We start from the raw sequence: 15,136 nt of genomic DNA on the forward strand, positions 1-15,136 counted from the left end.
GACCCCTTTTTTTTTTTTTTTTTTTTCTCTATTTCGATCGGGCTCCTTTCGTTCTCATCGATGCCCCGCTTCTTATTGACGACGGTGAAATTATTTAACGAAGGGAAAAAGAGAAAGGAAGCTGTGATATTGAATTACCCAGATTCGATTGGTGTTAGTTTCCAGAGGGAATGGAGGGGATAATTCTTATACTGGACGTTTCAGAAGCATAGGTGGAAATTGCAGAGTTCGGTGACATTTGTTTTAGTCAATTGACTATTTTAGTGATATGGAAGAAGTATATTATGTGTAATTTACTTGTTGCATCCTATCTTATTTAATTTAGATGCTATCATTCGTGTAACGTGCAAAGAGCAGTGTGTCAAAGAAGCAGTGTGTAAATTCTCCAGTAAGAATCATAATCTTAGAATTCTTCTAGGATGTTTCTGCATTCTGTAAAATTCGTGTCTACACTTTTGAGACATCCTGTACATTATCGCGAGCTGGGAAATAAGGAAAAGTGCGAGAAGAGTCGTCGTCACTCCCCTCTTCTTTGATCGGCCGATTAAAAACTCATCGGCGAGCAATAACCGGCCGGCTACTTTCCTTTTTTCACCGTTATCGTAGACCTGCGTCACGTTCTCGCTTTCTTCCGAACGCGTCCCCCGGTTATCTCAGCTTTATCTCGCCCCATTACCGTCGTAAAACCCTCACCAATGGACGCGAGGGGGAACTGCTCCGCTTTCTCGTGTTATTACCGCGTTCCGGCCGTGCTCTCCTTCTATCTTGATCTCCGTTCGCAGGAATTCGCGAGCATCGTGAACTAGTTGAAAGGAGAATCCGTAAACGCGATGGTTGATTGGTCCAGGAAAAGGGAACACCCTCTGGAGAACAAGCGACCTTGTTCGTAACCTTGCTCGTTCATTCGAACCTTTTCAAAGTGAAACAGCGTAGAGTTGAATGTTCATTTTAGATGACTATTGCAAGGAATAATTTGTTTCTTGTTTAGATCAGTGAAGATAGTATCTCAGTAGGTTTTGTTCTCCATAATCGTGAAAGGGTTAATTTTAGTAGAACGTCAAATGAAACAAAAATTGTTTCTAAAATAATTTTTTACTAAATTTTATTAAAAGACATCTCATCTCGAGGAACCCACTTTAAAAAACACTGCTCTATACCAATAATATTTCACCAGACTCGACGAGATCCTCCTAGAAATCAAAGGGTTAACACACTGAACGTTGCCTGAACTATAATCAGCCTCAGCCTACCCTCTTCCATTTTTCACGTAACAAATATGGAAATGTTCCATTGGAATCGTTGGATCAACTGGAAGCAACACGCGTAACTCGTCCAAGTGAAGAAGGTACTGGGAGTCGGCGGGAATTCGGCGATTCCGGCAATCGTAAATGGTGTTTCGAAGCTGCGCGGACTGGCCAAAGCAGCCTTGGCCGAAGGCGCTGGCACGGCACCCATTGTCCGCGCCGTCTCTTGTTACGAGACGAGACGAGCCAGTCAGAGGAACAGAGAGAGACCTGTAAGAAGAGGAACCAAGAGGAATGGAGGACGAGAAAGAGAGGAAGGTGGTCGTGGAGAGAGCAGAGAGAGGCAAGAGCCAGGCGGCGGTCAAACAGGCAGACCCAGGCTCTTTCCTCCTCGTTCCTTTCCTTCTGCTTCTCTCCGTTCGTCCTGTGCTCGTCTTCTCTTTCTTTTGTTGCTTTCCTTCGCACGGCTCTTGCCATGCCGGGGACCGTGCCGAGTCAAAACCCACCTATGTGTGCCTGGCGAGAGGCCCCCGGCAGTAGGTCTGTTGCCTCGAGGCCCCTGGCCTCCTCTTCTCTTCTTCTCTTCTTCACAACCGAGTCTCCTCTGTCCCTCTTTCTTTCATTCTTTCTTTCTCACTTATTTTCTTCGTTCTTCTTTTCTCCATCTCTTTCTCGAACTTTGCTTCACCAACGGTGTGTTCGCCGTTGGCCGTGGTGTGGTAGATTGCAACGAGAGGCTCCTTTTGCCTGGGCCCCAGGTTGACCTCCGGTCAAGCCGGGCCGCGCAGAGTTTTCGTATGCGGTCTCTCCGTCGGAACCGATGACAGAACTTGAAAATTTTTCGAGAGGTTTAATTTCGTTGGGCCCCAGGAAATTTATGTATCTACAGGATAAAGAGAGAGAGATAGGCGGCGGAGGTACGGCTTGTTTCAAGGATCCAACTCGGGTTGAATTATGGAAATCGACCCGGGGATACGCGTGTTTTGTAATTTAGTCGGAATACCTCAAACTCGTGCTTTCTTCGGCACAATCTTTCATAGTTTTTGTGGTTTTTTGTCGAGTGGCTCCCGATGCCCATTGAATTTCCTTTTTTTGGGGGGATTCCTCTTTGCATTTCTCGAGCGCTTATCTTGTTCGACGTGTGAATGAGATTGAAACGCATTTCGAACGGTCCGATTGATCTGGTTGTAATTTGTGCAGAGTATCCTGGAGATTTATAGTAGCTTTCGATGCTTAATAAATGTTGTTCAAATCTCCCCTTAAATTTGTACCACTGTATTTTCTCTAGAGTACCACGGATTCATATTCCTAAATTCTTTCGTTAATTCAGCCTATTAGTGCTTATCAAAATTTTCCAAAATTTCTCAAAATTCGTCTCGTTGACTATTCGAACGATTTACTCACTACTTCTTAAGAATACCTCAGGTCTTCACAATTTTACCAATCGTTACATACCCACCCTTCTTACTCCCTAAATATCCTTTCCAAAAATCTACCCGAAATTCTCAAAATTTCGTTTGGCAGGATCGAAATCGATGCGCAGCAGCCGTTTCGATCGGGGGCCCGTTCTGCCGTGGCCTCGCGGCCGCTCTCTCTAACCAGCCTAGCACGTCGCACAGGCCCCGAGAGTGTACGTGACAGTGGGTCTGGCCTCGAGGCCTGTCAGGAATCTCCGGGTCCCATTACGAGGGTGCGCCTACTTGCGCCGATCTTTTATACGCCGAGAACCCGTTTCGTTGTCTTGGATGATCCAGCAGTGTCGGCGCGCGCGCACGTGCGCTTTTCCGACCGCTTCGTCGTCGTCGTCGTCGTCGTCGTCGTCGTCGTCGTCGTCGTCGTCTTTCATCGCTTCGCGCGCGGGAACTAGTTTCGCCCGCGTCCGCCTTTATATTATGCAAATACTCTGGGCACGATAATGAGATTCTGTCCTCGCCTCGGTGATAAATAATCGGGTAGCTTTCTCTAATGAAAATCAGGCCTATCCTGGGCGAAAATTTTACCGCGGTCACGAGGAGTTCGCTAGCTTTTTCTTCGTAACACACTATTCGATTGAAAGAAAGAATCTTCTTGGTATTTACACGCTTGTGTTTTTGGGAGACCACCCTTGGAAACGATGTCTGGTTTTAACAATTGTCGTGGACAAAAGGGAACAACAACTTCCGGGGAAAATTCTCATCCAAGTCAACACGACACTTGTTGCACAAAGAATGTCTGCAAGATGAAATTTCTCGGTCCCTTTTTCGGCTCCTCTCGTCTTTTGCTCTCTAATTCCCTGTACACGGACCTCCCGCGTCGAGGGTCACCAGGTTACACGCAGCCACGCATTCCCATTTCGGCGTTTTACCCAAACTGTGCGCCACTCCGTGCTAGAAACCTGACTCCCGAATTTCTTGGAGCCGCTCGTTGGACCACGTAGCCGGATCCCTTCTGATCGTCCAGATATCGCGGCAAAAATTCTTCCTGGGACTTTGTGGCTTCGTTAACCAGTTCCGTTGTTTATTCTAGCTTTAACTTCTTAATTGCCCTGGTATAGAAGAAAGATCTTAGGTATCGGTCTAGAATCAATTAGTTCATCTGAAAAATTAGTACATTTTAACGTCTCTAATTTTATACTGAAAATTTCTAGAGAGCAGGTCATGCATAGTTCTCTCTTCTCAAATTTCTCGTAACTTTTAGAAGATTCAAAAAAGAAGTTTAGCGATACGGATATATTGTTGGTAACAAAGCAGCTCAGGTCATCAAGTTCCTGACCAGTCAAGCCATTCATCCTTATTCCCTCCGCTACCTGATTATCATTTTCACGCGATAAAAATTCGTATTATTTGCATACAACGAAATCAGCTTCCTGTAGCCTCCTCCGTTTCTCCAAAGGTTACCAGTTTCCGCTTATACACTCGATTATCCTTCATCCGGAGGACTGTGACTAAGGGAGCGATGTCATAGGTTTTCACCGGACAATCCTCCAGGAAAATTGCTCGGTGCAAACAAGCAGCATCTGCGACCAGGACGAGGCACTTGTTGCACAAAGGGTGTTGGGGGACGAAAATTCTTGCCCGTAACCTCTTCTGTCCCTCTCTCTCTCTCTCTCTTCCCCTACGATTTCCTTTCGACGACGAGGAACAGGCCCCCCCGTGTCGAGGGGTCACGGAACGTCCGTGGAAGAGAGGCACAAGTACGGATTTCTATTGACACAGGCCAATAGGGCCTGGCCTCCCGGTCTCCGCAGGAATCTGTACGGTCCTTTTTGGCGTTCGAGGAGGGGGTGCCGTAATCCTTGGCCTTTTTTTTCCTCTCTCTCCCTACTCTCTGTCCAGTATTTCCCCCGTGGGAGACGGAAGAACCTGATAAATCTGCGAGCAGTGATCCTGCCCGGAGGAAATGGTATTCTTGGCACGCATCCGCTCACAGAATTAATTTCTTTCCGCGGAAAGTTTCTCCTCTCCTTACCTCGGGAATGAAAATGAAAATCGTGTTGCTGCCTCTCTCCCCCTTCTCAGTTGCTATTGTTTGCATCACGCGTTCAACATTTTCTCGGTGACTTTCGTTCCTCCGTTCTGTTTGTGAAAGTTTTCTTCGAATTTTCTCGCCTCTCTTAAGGGTATTGTCACGTTTCAAAGATGAATTAGGTTAGATTGGATCAAGGTGATGTTCTCTCTCGTTCCTCGAAATTTTCTCTCGAATTTACTTTCTGTAGCTTGGAATAATTTCAACGCACCTCTCGTCTGTTGTATAGACTTTTTTTTTCTAAGTTTATACATTTTAGATATCGTGCTTTTATTTTTACCGTCTTCACCACGATAAATTATTAGTCCGTGTGTTATTAACCGCAGAGTCACACCTCCGAAAGATGAATGAAAAATTTCGAAAATCTATACGGTAACAGCAGATTATTTTAGCTCGGTCGTTTCTCCACATGGTTCCCGTAGTTCTCGGTATCAGGGGGCCTAAAAAAATGGCGCAGGCTGTCGGCCATGAATTTGAGAACCGCCGGGGCCGTGGCGGTGCAGTGTCGGCAGGTCGGTAGGTAGGCATATAGCGTTGATGGACCAGAGCTAATCTAAAAATCGCCGGAACTTCACAATTATAGTAATTTACCAGCCGACAACAAGCTGTACACACAAGCTTGCCCTATAATGGCATTAACGGCACGCTCTTTCGCTCCCGTGTCCTTTTTAGCCGGAATCCAGACCCGATTTCCAGGCCCAAAACGAACTCCACCAGCTTCACCGTTCAGTTTTGTCTCATCTTTTCTACATACCTCACACGATATCAATTTCTTTCACTTCGTTCGTGGTATACGGTCTTTACGGTATACAGAATCGCTATTTCGTCTAGTGGAAGCTTTCAGCGATTACTATAACTCGAAGCTTCGCAAAATTGAGAGAATAGCAGATGACAACGGTGACAATCATTTTCTATCAACGAGCAACAATTATACAGAGCTACGCAACCGAGAAGTGATCTACGACTGTTTTACTCTGTATAACTCTGTGAAAAATCATTTTCGGACCTCGGTTCACAGAAACTTTTCTCATCTATCCGAAACACTCTGTGCATTCATTACAACGCGTAACTTCATGTTCGTCTAGCACGCGTGTCGTTTCGCTCGAATATTTTCGAGACACGGGACGTTCGTTCTTTTATCCGTCGAGTCATCGCGGGCTACAAACGAAGTCTGCGCCAGCCAGCCATCCGAGCCTCGTTACCGAACACCATGATGATCATTGTCACCCCCCTCCTCTATCTCTGTGCTCGAGATTACAGAGGAACAAAAAAAATCGAGAAAGGGGGAAAAATCGTGTAGTGGAGGAGAGAGAGAGAGAGAGAGCGAGAAAGAGAGAGAGAGAACGGATAGATTTATCGTTTGTAACAGAGAGCGGAGCGACGCGCCTCGACCCATCGTTTTTCCCCGTTTCCATCAAACGAAAATGATCCCCGGTGCAGACAATGCTCCGCGAGAACACTCGGCTCGAAATCGAGGGCACTCAGAACATGCAAATCCATAATAATCTCTTCGCGGCTTCCGCTCTTTGCCTCCTCTGTTCTAATGGCGCCTTTCCAGGAACCGTCGATGCAGAACTCGCGGGTAACTCTCGGAACCCGTGGATATATTGTTTAAGAACCCGTGCGCCAACCCCTATGGGGGATGCAACCACAGTCTCTCTCTCTCTCTCTTTCTCTCTCCGACTACGCTAGACTGCCTTCGGTTTGTGCATCGTCGAAAATTCTGCCTCCACTTACACGTTTCTTTGACATTATTGTTTTATCTTTTTCTTCTAAACTCGTTTCGTGTACCGTGATGTTAAGGAAATAGCGAAAACGTATGGAAACGTGAAGGAAATTTTGAGCTAAATATCTTTTATTCTTAGGACAAAAGCTCGACTCTTCTGTGTCCCAATTTCGAGTGCTCTACTCATCCGTCATTCCACAACCACGATTTTCCCTTGTTCTCGAAATATCAACCGAAATCATCAAACTTCTACTCTAAGAGGTAAACAGAGAGCTTCTCTGATCCTCCCATTAGTTACGAACGATCAGAATTTCCACTCCGTCCACACCTAAAATCGCACCCTCGATCATCCGAAACCGAGCTCTCTCCGAGTCGACGACGAGTCTCGGGATGCAACACGACCTCGGCCTATCTATAATTACCGTCCCGAAGTATTATTCCAACAAGACTGCGAGGTAAACAAAGCCGCGGGAGAGGAAGGAGGAGGCGAAAAAGGGTCGAGAGCGAGAGAGGAACACGGCCACGAAGAGGAGAAGAGAAGCGCATTCGGTTCGGTGTGCGCGCATGGAAGGCCGATGGAACGCAGCAGGACGAGAGAGGTGGGGTGGAGGAGGAGGTGGTGGTGCAGTGATCGTGATGGAAAGGATGTGGCGGGAACTAAAGGGGTGAGGGGGCCAGGCTGGCAATAAACTTTGGCGCGAGGAGTGTGGCGCACATGTGCGCTCAGGATATGCATTCGAAAAGAGTGGAACCGAGTTCTCTCGAAGCTTAACACTCTCTCTCTCTCGAGTACACGTTTCTCCTTTTCTTTCCCCGGTGGTAGCAAATTCAGAACGAATTTTCACAGGATTTCCTGCTACCGTCAAACAAACATAGAATTCCAATGAAAGAATCCTCTCATTCGGTATCGTGACATTCGACTGTTTAATTCAACAGTTGTCCTCAGCTGTTCCGATTAATCAGCCTTACCGAAACGCCAACCGGTGGACCGATAAAACGGGAAGCTTTACGACAGCCGGGTAATCCGGGACAAATTCGTGTGGAAGATTTAGCGACACTTTTATCGCGAGAGGACGCGAAGTTGTTGGTGCCATTTCGGATAAAACTTTCGTTAAACGCTCTCCGGGTCGCGCCGGCCGCAGCTATTTGCTCGCGATGGCGATCAGCGACCGTGCGAGATACGCTTTTCATCGCGGCGCGATAAAACGAGGATCTTCGAAACTGGCTGGCGGTATGTCGCGTGCGTGAACCAAGTGCGTGTCGCGTTATTTATAGAGCCGCGTAGCTGACAATTTAATCGTCCCGTGCAGTCGTGTGAATTGCTCCGATGCGTACGCTTCGGAGTTCGCGTCTTAATAAGTTCGCCGCTTCTGCACCGCGATATGCGTCGTCTTCTCCTCCTCGTCTTCGTCGTCGTCGTCGTCTTGCACGTTCCCTGGAAAAGGTCAACGGTCTTCCTACGTCTTCTCTCTGTGTGTCGGGGGACGATCGAGATCGTCCGTCCGCGGGCCAGCCTCCGGCGAAGAATTAACTCTTTCATGGTCGAGCACAGGCCGAGTGGAGAGCGTTTCACGCGGCTGCTGCAACCGCCGCTGCCGAAGTATTAATTAAGCGCGCGCGCGTTCGCGAGCGAGCGAGCACACTCTCGACTGATTTATCACCGTTTACCGCTACCCGTCGTCCCGGCTGTCGCGTTGCTCGCGTTGCGGATTGTCGAGCCGCCGTTACGACCCATTTTCCTCCCGGGCGTCGATAAGAAATCGACCGTCGATCGTGGAATGCTCGATCTGTTGGAGATCTTAATGAAACCTTTGTCTTTCATTCGAGTATGTGTCACGTCTGCTAGGAGAGTTTCTTGAATGGATTAACGAAGGAATACGCACTGTTGGAAGAATTGGGAAACCTGTTCAAATTTTTATTCATTTTCAAGCACAAACTCGAAAGCTTCTTAACCCAGTTAATAAGTCTCTGAATTATTGAAGTGTCTCACAATAAGTAAGATAAAGCTAGCTCATCTTCATCGGTGCAAAGTTTCTACTAAAACCCAATTTATTATCATACTAAATACCTCTGACCCCACACTCACATTCACTTCGAAGCCTCGCTAAAAAATTCTCTTTCACCAATCATACTAAACCCTGCACCAAGGCTGCAACAGCCTCACAGTACCTACCTGCCATGCCTATACACTTCTCTTTTTAATTCCCCTGTAATCGCACAAATAGCACGTTCACCGAACTTTCCGTTCGAAGCCTCGAATACACGTACTTACGTGGTTTTATGCGCGTTCGCGGATCAGGTGTCGCGGCCCAGGATAATGCTCAGGTGTGTTAGCCGATCGCCACGCCGCCAAGTATTGTCCGGTACAGAGACTATCGAGTTCTTATCGCGTCTCGATAGCTCTGCAATGGTACCGTGTGTACGCTGTACAGAGAGAGCCGGCTACGAATTTTTTCTCCTCGCGAATCTTACGACCCTCTGCGCCTTCTGGCTGCTGCCCGCTCGCAGGCCTCTGCTGTATCTCTCCATTGCCGGAGAGAGAACGTAAAACGACGCAACGTCGTATCTATCTCACGCTAGGTTCGAGTTAATAGCGAGAACGGCTGTGAAAGAAATAAAAAAAGGAAGGAAAAAGAATCGGTTAGTGGCTACCGCGTGGCCCGTGTGTACAGGGTGATACTTTCTCCCCATAAAATAATGGCGTTGCCGATCACCTAAAGATGCTCGTCGTTCGACGATGATAAGATCTGTAAAGGCCGTAAGGGAGAGAGCGAGAGTGTGCGCGCCTCGGTGATGGTAACTCTGGATCGAGGTTCAGAGAGCGGGCAGATCGAGACGAGACTCGCGAAGAGAGAGACGATACTTATCAGTTCGAATCCTGAAAGCAGGTTTCTACCTCTCGAAACGATCGAGTTTCGCGGAACGGGGACCAGAGCAGTGTCTTGGCCAGGCAGGACAGGATCCGCCTTCATGCGGATCGGGATAGAGGCTGGCTGGCTGGTTGGGCCTACTGCTGCCGGCAGCCCGGACGGAGATGATCGGTATCACTTGGCGGAGCAGTCCTTCGTGGCGGATTCTTGTTGCTCGCCGCGATCCAGTTTCGCGGAACGGATAAACTCGAAGGGTTTCTCTTTGCCTTCCTCGCCGTGTCTATTTGGAACTTCTTCGCTTAGCCCTTGAATGAGTGGACGTTCGGAAAGTGTATAGTCGGTGGAAGCGATATACCGAGATCGTGGATTGAAGCGTTAAACCGTCGCACGGCGGTGCCTGGGTCCGTTTTGACCCGAGTACGTTGCTACGCGATGGAAGTCACTTGTTTATTTCTAAGGAATTCGTAAATCATAAATCCAGCGAAATAGATCGATGCAATTTTTCATTAATACACTGTACATTTGTATTATTCGTTTGTCACTCTGAGATGGTGATAGAGAAAGTGTTGTAATTTTGGGGTGTATGAAAATTGAGAATTATGGAGTCGAAATTTTCCTGAGTAGAAAAAAAGAGCGAATCCCCTCAGTCACCGTTGAACCAGAACCAACCCTGTCAGTCTAATAAGCGCTAAACGAATAGTGTGTATAGTTACCCTTGTAAATCAAAGGTCTAAAGAAACGAAATACCCCTATTAGCTCGTATAAGGTAAAGTTCCTATATCAATAACCTTCTATAAAGCAATTCGTGTCGCTTCATGGTCTCTCGAACGAGTTCTCGAAGTCTCTTCACGAGGTGCGCACGAATTATATCCATTAAACGAGAAACTGGTTTAATGTAGACGTAATAACGTGGAAGATGTCGCTGCCAGTAATCTGCGCTCCGTGCGAGTAGCTGCGTCTAATTACCATGGGGGAATCCGTGGATAGGATTATTCGAATGCTATTTACGAGCGGATAAGCGTGGAAAAATAAATATGTCGATAGGCGAAACGGGACGTTGCCCGCGTTTGGCTGGTTCGATTTTTCACGCCGTGCCAACAACGTCTCTCCCCGGGTTAACGGGTTGTTGCCACGACACAGAGAGAGAGAGAGAGAAATCGTCCAACGATTCGTTTCTCGTTAATTTTCTAACATTGATTCTGACGTGCTAACCTGTGCTGTCTTTTTTTCTGTTTTATTTGGGGAAACAGGTAAGGTGGATCCGACGCCACATACCTCGTCGTTCAACATGGGCTACCTCGTCTCGCCGTACCCCTACCCCAATGGCGCCGGAGGACCCATTCCTGTGTCTATGGTGAGTGTTTATCATTTTATTGTTTCCCGTATCGTTTTACCTGTTGGAGAGAAAAGAGCTCAAGGACACGGAGCGGCAAGCCTTCTGTTCCATGCGGGGGACAACGACGATTTCGAAAGTTCTCTACGTAGACTTGGATAGAGATTCATTTGTGATTTCTATTAAAACGAAGCGTAGAAGTGAACGGGTGTGTTAAGGAAGTTCTGAAATTTCTTTTTACGATCGTAGAGAAAAGGTTGACACGGATGTGGGGGAATCTGTATGCTAGATACAGAGGGACAGAAAGTTATAATTCTAGAGCCTATTAGAGGTTTAATCACGAGGAACGCGCCAATGTCGCCACTTTCCTTCATCCGAGAGTCGAAGTTCGAGGCGTTCTCCGCGCCCTTTGAGAATCGTGATTCCCGTATTGATTTATGGCGGCCACAAATTGGATTCACGATTTATTTACGAGCGAACGTTCGCGCGTTTGCGGGGCCCGATGATAAAGTGCCGCTGGAAACGCCGCTTAGAATTGTTTCTCTTTCCGCGACGCGTTTAAAACGATTAATCGCGATCGTGTATTTCGTCGTAACAGCGTTCCTGTTTTTTTTTTCCTCTTATTTTTCTTTCACACTTGAAGGTAAATTCCTGCGTCTCGATATGTGTAGCGTTCTATCGAGATCCTTTGGGTCTTCATCTGAGAATTGCAGCGAATATTTTAGGGGAAGTGGAAGGGGTTAAGCAAGCAAAATTTTTATTCCCTGGAAGACTAAAAAATCTGAATATTTTGTGAACATATCCACTTGAAATTGATCATTAAGATTTGCTTTCATCCTCCATTCGTTACACGACTGAGAAATAATTTGAACGAACTGAGTAAAGAAAAGGAGTTTTTTTCATCTCTGAGTGGAAAAATGATCGAATTTGTGATTTCTCATTCTTGAGACACCTACGATCAACCCCTAAACATTGGTCCATCAGCATTTTCCACCCTATGTATCCTATATTCACCATCGTTTATCGAACACGGGAAATCGGTCGTGCTCGAGAGAACTTGTTTCGCGAATGATTTACATCGAAAGTACGTGACAATAGCGATTTAACGAGGATCGGCGTGATATCGGAAAAAGGGGGGGGGGCGTTGTACACGTGTCGACGTGATTCTCTCTCTCGTTCTCTTTTCGTGTGCATATATGTGTATGTATCAGGAACGGGTTAAAAAAGCCGGTTAAAATCGAGAGAGCCTCACCCTCTTCCCCCCCCCCCCCCCTCTGTCTCTGTTTCTCTCTGTCGTTGTGCCGCGCGTACGTTCAGATGAATGAAATTTGCAGATTCACGTGTACACGCGAGCGAATAGCATTGTTGCGCCGAATGGATCCGCGGATCTGTATGTGAACACGCGCATGCACCGGCGTGTTTGGACAGACGGCTAATTTGACTGCGGTGAAGCATGGCGTCGCTAAATAGTGGGCAAAATTGGGCCGATTCGGTGTTAAAGAGAGCGTGCCGCCGCTGTTACCGCCGATCTCTCGCGTGTATTTCCTGCTGCTGCTGCATGTCGCGTTTCGAGCGACATGCAGCAGCTACTACTCTTCGTGAACCCGTTCTCTCTCCTCCTCCTCCTTCTCTTCCTCTTTCTCTTCATCCTCACGGTCGATTCTTCACGCTCGATGAACCGCCGCCGCCGTCGCGAGACGAGCATTAATTTTCCGCGATTCGCCTCGTATCGATCATGGTTAACGTCGACGATCGTGTCTGCGGAGAGCGACGAAGTGTCGGGAGTAATGGTACTGGTTTCTTCTTCGTTCGAAGGTGGAATAGGTTTTTCGAAAGGGCAGGCTTGGTAAGCTGTGATATATGGATCGTGGTGATTAGTGTTGTTTTAGTCGAGTGTTGCTCGTGGGAAGGAGAATTATTTTTGTCCGGTGATTATTTAACGGTTAGAGTGGTATTTTGGGAAATCTTGGCTCTTTGTGTTTTACAACATCGTGTCGCTATATGTATATTTTTATACGTGGAATATAAATTATAATTCTTTCATCCATAGACTTCGCTACATTCAGACTAAAAATTTGTTTCTATCAATTAAATGTAGAACAGACACCAGGGTATTTTTATGAACAAAATATAGATAGGCAATAGTTTTCCAAAGTATCAAATTATATTTTCTGAAACATCACGAAGAGAACAGTCCAATCACTCGAGCCAATTCTCTTCACTCTCGTTACGTCAGAGCTAATTATCCAGAAACTGGTTGGTTCGTGTCCGTGCATCGGTTCCTTAAAACCCGTTCGCCGTAGCCAATGCACTTTCCGTGAATTTTCTAATGGAATCACCTGATCGTTGGTGATCTGGTGATGAACCGTAAATAAAATTAGACCGAGTCGCCGATAAAGGGTTGCGTGACGTAGCCAAGAACTCCGAGAGTGGCTATTGAGCTCTCTTCAACTGGTCGGAACTTGATGAACCACCGGCCTACCCAGCGATGGTCAGCAACGCTTCCGACTCTTCGCCAGTGAACACACACACACACGCATCTCTCTCTCTCTCTCTCTCTGTCTTTTACTTTCTTCATTCTTTAAGTCTTTCTTTCTTGTTTCTTATACCAAGACTCTGGAGAGCAACCAGTCTGGTTTTTGGCCCGTACCTTGTCTTGGATTTACCTACCTCGGGCACTCATCTTCTACCATGTCATTATGTCGTTATTTCCGACAACGAGCGTGTCTCGACGAACCCTCGTACGCTTACCTCGAACAGAAATGGGCGCGAAAGCAGTTTCGCCCCGAAATCCGACTACAAACACGGCTCTTTTGCTCGTGAATGAACTTCGCTGTCGCGGCCGATCTTTTCGGAATAGAGGAGCCACAAGGGATCGTGGATGATCCGTCAATGGACGCTCCCAGTCTGATTATTTGCTCTCTCTTCTTCCTTTACTTTCTCGCTTAGTCCTCTTCCTTCTTTCTTTCTTTCTCGTTTTCTCTCTCTCTCTCTCTCTCTCTCTCTCTTTCTCTCCCTTTTACTATCTGGAACGTGTACGAAGAGAGAAGACGACCGGCGGCCGTCGCCTCTCTTGGCTCCGCTGACTGCCTCTATTGTTCTACCACTTGGTCATTAGTTTCTTTAGACGTAATCGTCGGAAGCGCGGGGTTACGCTGCTTGGAATAATTGACCGGTTCGCGATTTCTTTCGTTAAGTGGCCGGGTATTTGCTAAGTGTTCTGCCACTTAGGGACGTATGTTACTCGGCTGAAAACGGGCACATCTGGTCTCGTATAAAATTTCAATTTTTCTTTCATCCGTGGTATTTTTCATCGCAGAATCCGCGTCACGACACGTCAGATCGTATACTTTCGATTTTTATCACGTTCAATTTGTATTACCACCTCTGTTAACTCATTGTGTACGGGTCACGAGATACGCTTTATCTTGTTCAGCAAGCTAAATATTGAAGTTGAATCACGAGGTGTCTTGTTCCTACACTTCACTGTAATTGCACACTGATGTCTCAGTTGGTGAATAATTGTCGAGGCAACGATAGGAGAAGAATTTTTTCAATAATTTGTCGAGTAACGTAAATTTCTAGAAAAAAAAAAAAAATACCGTCGACAGACTCACTCTTGATCTCTAAAGATACAATTAATTCTTACACCTGCCTCGATTCCTCAGGGTTAACAAACCTTCGTTTCACGTCGTATCAGCGATGTACTATTTTGGTCTCCAGCAACGCGACAGTTTTAAACTTCGTAGATGACCTATCGCGTATTCATGTCTCGTAAAAAGCGTTCGGTTTCCCAAGGTGTTCGTGAGCCGATTAGAAACGCGTTAACGACACGATGCCAAACGATTTAGACGCGTTCCAGAAGGAATGCACGGTGGGGACATGCGCTATCTCGACCACGTGCGGTAGCAAGCGTCACGAGATCAAACTGTTCTTCCCGTGGGACTATCAAGTAGCTTGTGTGTTCGGGCTTGCAGGTGCGATCTTCTGCTGATTAAGCACCGCGGTGGCGACAATTTGCTAAACAACGCGTGTTCCGCGGCGGCGCTCTTTGCGGAATACAAAGTGCCTTGGCAACGCCTTTGAGAGGTGCACCAACCCGGGGCTTTCGTGGCCGGGGCTTTCGCGATAAAAGGCCGCGCGTAAAATGGCAATTAGGTGACCAGGAATCCGCTGGCAGATTCTTAGGAAGTCGCGTGCAAATTGGACTGCATTCTTTCCACCGTGGGTATTTTTTACGTCGCCCTTGCACGCGCTCTCTTTCGCCAAACTGTTTCGCGATCAACGCCTTCTGCAACTTCGATCGAGGTTTCTTCTGCTCTGAATGGAAATGTTTTGGGCTCTTGCCACTGTTGAATTTCATTGAGAGTTGCTGGGTTCGTACATCTGCTTGGTTCGTAATGCATTTTGCAATTTTCTGTTTGGCGCTGTTTGCTATGCTACATCGGTAGTGGCTGAT

General features: G+C 46.9%; 1 protein-coding gene across 1 annotated transcript in view; it reads left to right on the forward strand.

The window, feature by feature from the left end:
- LOC108577849 (protein pangolin, isoforms A/H/I/S) overlaps positions 1-15,136 on the forward strand; it is a 269,457-nt gene that overhangs the window by 20,171 nt on the left and 234,150 nt on the right. Inside the window, exon 3 of the mRNA XM_017941066.1 lies at positions 10,595-10,698. Coding sequence (XP_017796555.1) covers positions 10,595-10,698 — 104 coding nt within the window. The remainder of the gene's footprint in view (positions 1-10,594; positions 10,699-15,136) is intronic.

This window comes from Habropoda laboriosa, unplaced genomic scaffold (assembly GCF_001263275.1).
Source record: "Habropoda laboriosa isolate 0110345459 unplaced genomic scaffold, ASM126327v1 scaffold5, whole genome shotgun sequence".
Taxonomy (NCBI): Eukaryota; Metazoa; Arthropoda; class Insecta; order Hymenoptera; family Apidae; genus Habropoda; species Habropoda laboriosa.